Raw genomic sequence first — 6152 nt, forward strand, 5'->3', positions numbered from 1 at the left:
CTTGCGTTTGTGCTCGCGCTATATTTTTATTGGACGGTACTGGTAGACGACGAAAAAGAGGGTAATTTCATTGAAAGGTAGTGCATTTTGTGAACATTTCCGGACGGGAAGAGAAAAGAGAGAAGACTGAAGCCTGGGCACAGTAGGTAGGACCTACTCTGATAACTACCTTATGTGAATTGAAAGGGGCGGGGGAGAGAGGTGCATTTTGATTGCGTTCCCCCCTCCCTCCCCCGCGGCCGACCAGACAGGTGGCGGAGCTTCTCCCTCAGCGGTCCTTCCGGGCCAGTCCTCGGGCCGGCCGGCTCCGGGTCATTGAACACACCTGCGCGCCCACGGAGGTGCGCGTCCGCGAACCCTGGCGCTGCCTCCACGCCCCCTCCCCCCGTATTTTTATTTTCCTGGCATCAACCGTCAGTCTCGCACTTCTCTATCGAGAGGCACCGCGTAGGTAAGGCCTGCCTGGGGTGAGCACCCCTCTCTGCTCTCGGCCCGCCCCGGGGGGTGGGCCGAGATGCCCTCGCCCGGTCCCCGCGTCGGGCAGGGCTGTCCGGCGGCCGGGAAGCCACTGGCCGAGCGGCCTGCTGGGCCGCGGCACCCAGCCCGCCACGAACCGCAGCAGACGCGGAGGACGCGCCCGGGGCCTCCGGGCCGCGGGGGGCCGCTGTGACCCGCCTTCGCCCCCGCCGCGCCGAAGGCGGGGGAGCCGGGTTTGGGGGAGAATCGAAAAGCGGAGGGCAGCCGCGGGGGGCGGGCGCTCTGGAGCGGCGGGTTCGGCGGGTGCTCCGGCTGCGGTCCGCTCCGCCCGAGGCGCCAAGGAACCGCGCAGGGGCCCGCAGCCCTCCTCCTCCATGAGGCCCGAGTGAGCGCGGCGGCGAGAGCCGGCCCGCGGCGCCTCCCCCCCCGCGTCCTCTCCCGAGCGCAGCGGCAGCGGCCCCCGGCGGCGGAGGAGGAGGAGCATGTCGGACGGTTTCGATCGGGCCCCAGGTGCTGGTCGGGGCCGGAGCCGGGGCCTGGGCCGCGGAGGGGGCGGGCCTGAGGGCGGCGGTTTCCCGAACGGAGCGGGGGCTGCTGAGCGGCCGCGGCACCAGCCGCCGCCGCAGCCCAAAGCCCCGGGCTTCCTGCAGCCGCCGCCGCTGCGCCAGCCCAGGACGGCCCCGCCGCCAGGGGCCCAGTGCGAGGTCCCCGCCGGCCCCCAGAGGCCTCCCCGGCCCGGGGCGCTCCCAGGTACGGAGCCGCTCTAGGGGACCCTGTCCTCCTGGGCCAACGCTTCCCCACGGCCCTTGGCGCGCGGCAAGGCCGGCGCTCTTTTTCCTTCTACCCCCCCAACCCCCCCCCCGTTCCCCGAAAGCGTTCCCCGAGGGGCCCGGTTGCTCCGGGGTGGGGACGGGCCCGGAACGGGGTTTGGAAGGTGGCTGCCGGAATCCTTTGTGCGCCCCGGCTGGGGGGAGGGGCCCAATGCGCGGTCTCTGAGTTCTGCCGTCCTGGGAGGAAGTAAAAATCGCCTCCCCCTTCCCAGCCTTGGAAAGGGAGACCTTAAGCGTGCAACCACCTCTTTTAACTCCTTAAAAACGAAAAAAGGAAAAAGAAAGCTCTCGAGCATTCATTTAGGAGGCAGGTATGGCCATAAATGAGCTAAAGCAGCCTATTGTTCCTTTTTGCAGGCTTTCTGTATATATCCTGGCGATAACCTTAATATTCGTGACAGTTCTTGTTTAACTCTTAAAAACCAGTCCTTCTCCTGTGGCTTTTCAGCAGATAGTAAGTTGCTATACAAAGGAATGAACGCATCTAACACCCCGTTTTTCCTTTCTCAGAGCAAACGAGGCCCCTGAGAGCTCCACCTAGTTCACAGGATAATATCCCACAGCAGAACTTGGAGTCAGCAATGGCTAAACCCCAGGTGGTTGTAGCTCCTGTATTAATGTCTAAGCTTTCTGTGAATGCTCCTGAATTTTATCCATCAGGTTATTCTTCTAATTATACAGTAAGTATGCCTTCTTACTACAATTCTGGATTAATATTACTGGAATAACGTGATTATTACTTTATGTCATTAATCGGTATGCTGGAACTTTCTACTACACATAAAAACGTCATGAATTCTTTACACTCTCCAAGAAACCAGACAGATTCAGGAATATGTTTTGTGGTTTGTGATGTTCAAAATATCCATGTAAATTGAGAGTAGACCTTTTTGTCTTTTTTCACTGTATTCCCGGTATCTATAGAGTATTTCTAGCCTAGTAAAGGATATACTTAGGGCACTTTCAATATATAAAACTAAAATTTGTGTCCAGGGCCACCTGGGTGGCTCAGTGGGTTAAGCCTCCGACTTCTGCTCAGGTCATGCTCTCAGGTTAGTGAGTTCCAGCCCCTGATGGGGTTCTCCCTGCTGTCAGCACAGAGCTGGCTTCCCATCCTCTGTCCCCACCACCCCCCCCCCCTGCTGTGCACTCACACTTTCTCTGGTTCTATTTCAAAAATAAACATTAAATTTTAAACTACATTAAAAAAATAACAAAATTTGTGTCCAGACTAAGTGGATGATCTATAGAATAATGGCCTGGCAAAGCTGATTTTAAATTGGATTTCAGCAAGATAACTGAATATTCATTGGTAGTTTTAGAGTAAATTAAACCATAGTTATGCTGCGGACTAATTTGAGGTAAGTTTTTTAATGTTACACATCTGGACTCTATTATGTTAAAACAAGTGTTTCTGGTTGTAATTAACTAAAGAAATGTAGGAGGTTTTGATAAAGTGTTTACACAAGTACGAAGAACTTTTAAACTTTCAGGTTCATTTTTGTCAATAACTTAATAAACTGAACTCCTTTTAAGTGGGAGAAAACACAAGACAATTGGGAATATGTCCTGGGTAAATGCATAGCAATTGATTGTAGATAAGTGGGGCAGGAACCATTAGAGGGTTAAAATGATAATACTTTAGCACAGAAGTCTTCTCTTTCCTAATTTCTTAGTTTTACTGACATTTAACCCAATAGTGTACATAAAGGTTAGCTCAAAGTTTTACAAAATGAACACTTAAGCAACCAGTGTCCAAACCAAAAAAAGGAACATTAACAAAGCTCCCTATGTGTCCTAATCATTACTGCTCTCCAGGTTAACTACTATTTTGATTTACAAGTTTTGCCTGTTTTCAAAGTTTATATAAAAGGACTCATACAGAATATATTTTTTTCACTTTTTTTGACATTCAAATTAATCCATGTTTTAGCTTATAATTGAAGGTGACTTAATCTAGCATTCCATTGTGAGAATATACCACAGTCCCATCTTGTCTGTTTTTGTTTTAACGTCTGTCCCCTTTGTCTCCTTTTGTCTCCTCTAAAATTTTTTTTTAATCTTGAGGCTTCACGCCTAGCGTGGGGCTTGAACTCATGACCCTGAGATCAAGCGTTGCATGCTGTACCAACTGAGCCAGCCAGGCACCTGTTTCCCTTTGTCTCTTGATAAACATTTGATTGTTTCCACTTTGGGGCTATTATAAATGGGGCTATTCTACCCATGGGTACGTACCTAGGAGTGGAATTGCAGGGACATAGGGTGGTCAACTTATTTTTTCCCCCCAAAGGTCTTAAGTAATCTCTACACCCAGCATAGGGCTTGAAGTCCACATCAAGATCAAGAGTTTTATGCTCTACCAACAGAACCACCCAGTTGTACCGGTAGCCAACTTTAATGGAGATTGCCAAATAGTTTTCCAAAGAGAATGTTCCAATGTACACTCTGAGTAGTATGTAATTTCCACTTACTCTGCTTCCTTGTCAGTATTTGGAAATTTCTGTTTTTAAGTTTAGCCATTCTGGTGGGTATGTGGTATCTACTTGTGGTTTTTTATTAAATTTTAATGTTTGCTTATTTTTGAGAGAGAAACTGTGTGAGTAGGGGAGGGGCAGAGAGAGAGAGAGAGAGAGAGGGGCACAGAACTTGAAGCAGGCTCCAGGCTCCACACTGTCAGCACAGAGCCTGATGTGGGCCTCTTACAAACTATGAGATCATAACCTGAGCCGAAGTTGGATGCTTAACCCACTGAGCCATCCAGGCGCCCCACTACTTGTGGTTTTAATTTGTGTTTACCTGATAACTAATGATGGCACACCTATTTTGTTGCTTCTTGGGTGGGGGGCAGTGCTTTCCTTCCATATTTGATAGAAAAGGTATGGAAAAACTGTACCCCATGTTTTAGAAACTCCATGCATCTTAGACTGCCGTAGGAAAAAGCTTTGGTGGGCATCTGGATGACTTGGTCAGTTGAACGTCTGACTCTTTGATTTCAGCTCAGGTCGTGATCACATGGTTCATGAGTTCGGGTGCCACATGGGCTCTTGGCTGACAGCAAGGGGCTTGCTTCAGATTCTCCCTCTTTCTCTGCCCCTCCTCCACTTACACTCACTCGCTCACGTGTGCACGCTCACATGCTCTCTCTGAAGATAAATAAACTTAAAAAACAAAAAAAAGCTTTGTGGCTGGGAAGGGGAAAGGAGGATAGGCATTCAGAAAGAGCAGTTGATTTGATGTCAGTCATGTAAAATAGAAGCGAGGACAGCTTGGATTCTTGCCAAAAAGTTGTATTTGGCTCCGAGAGGAAAAGAACCATTGGAGAGCTGTGAGTAGTTGGATTAACTCTTGAAGAGCACTTTCAGACAGCCACAAACTGTTTCCCATTTGTCTCCCTGTTGGGCCATTTTATGATAGGGATGTGTTTTTTTTGTGTGTGTTTTTTTTTGTTTTTTGTTTTTTCCAGAGTTCTGTACCAACTAGTTTACATAGTTTAGGTGACTCCTGGGCTACAGAGCCATGTTGGTCCACTTATTTTGAGCCATTGTCCTCTGTGAGGCACTCCTTGATATCTTCTATTAGATTAGTTTCTTCTATGCTCAGTTGGCCAGAACAGATTGCAAACCAGAAGCCCATGGCTCGTGTGTGGCCTGCAGGTGTGTCGTCTTTGGCCCTCATTGTTTTTCCTTTTTTTTTTTTTTTTAAAGGCCTGTTTAATAACCAGCCAGTACTTAAATTAGATGTTGCAAATCTAAATTTTCTGGTTTCTCTTAAAATCATAAGATGGGGTTGTACCGGACTGTAAACTTTGCTAGAGCAAAAAATTGTCTGCAGCTGAATGGAGGCAGCCACCTTAGATGGAATACATGACCTCTAATTGCTCATTGGCTTGCCTCATTTGTTTGTAATCTGCCTCTATTCTATAATCATTCAAGATTGCTACCCCTGCTCTGGTGCATTCTCTAGTCTTCCTCATTTACCCTTTTACCCTCTATCAAAGGTAAGTGTTTTACTCTATCTACTTAGTCACAGAATGGCAGTATCCTTGGTTTTTCCCTGACTCTTAGGATAGGGTCTTAGGATAGGACAGATAACAGTAGCCATAATCCAAAGTTAGTTATATTCACTCACTCATTCAACAGATAGTTGGATTCTTACTGTGAGTCAAGCACTGGGGATACAGCAGTGAACAAAATAAAAGTGCCTTAAGTCTGCTTTGATATGCATGAAAATCTGGGTATCTTTGAACTGGATCTGTTCTCAAGTATTCATACTTTTTTCTGAAAGCCTTTATGATAGTTGCTTGTGCTTTCTCAACCCTGCCAAGATTCTGAACCCTTTTATCCTCGAGTCCTTCCTCTAATCCCACTGCTAGAATTTCCTGCTTTCTATGCTTTCTTACCAGGGAGTTGCTGTATCTGTCAACTCCTGGCTATTGCTTCTTCTCGGATCAACCATTACATCTTGAATATTTAATCACAGCTCACTTACAAGAACCAAAAATTCTACATAGGCATTCACAAAGCATTTATTAAGAAACAAAAATCCCCACCCGTCAAAATCCCTTCTTTCTTCTAAGAATGTTCCCCTCAAGTTACTGCCTATTTCTTTTGCCTTTCAATAGTGATGTTCTCCTAAATGTAAACTTATTCACTGTTAGTACTATTTTACTTCTCAGTGATCAAACCTCTGTAGGCTGATCCCCCTATTTGATTTGGTATTATTTTTGTGACCTTTACTGATGCTCTTTGGGTTTTAAAATCTATCGTCCTCTTTTTATTTATTTGTTTATCTACCTTGAGAGCACGAGCGGAGGAAGGGCGAAGAGAGAGAATCCTAAGCAGGCTC

General features: G+C 47.5%; 1 protein-coding gene across 1 annotated transcript in view; it reads left to right on the forward strand.

Annotated features, from left to right (window-relative positions):
- The first annotated feature begins 959 nt into the window (after positions 1–959).
- Positions 960–6152, forward strand: part of PAIP1 (poly(A) binding protein interacting protein 1) — a 9679-nt gene continuing 4486 nt past the window's right edge. Inside the window, exons 1-3 of the mRNA XM_030328351.1 lie at positions 960–1227; positions 1818–1987; positions 6107–6148. Of these exons, the coding sequence (XP_030184211.1) occupies positions 960–1227; positions 1818–1987; positions 6107–6148 (480 nt within the window). The remainder of the gene's footprint in view (positions 1228–1817; positions 1988–6106; positions 6149–6152) is intronic.

The sequence above is a fragment of the Lynx canadensis genome, chromosome A1 (assembly GCF_007474595.2).
Source record: "Lynx canadensis isolate LIC74 chromosome A1, mLynCan4.pri.v2, whole genome shotgun sequence".
NCBI lineage: Eukaryota > Metazoa > Chordata > Mammalia > Carnivora > Felidae > Lynx > Lynx canadensis.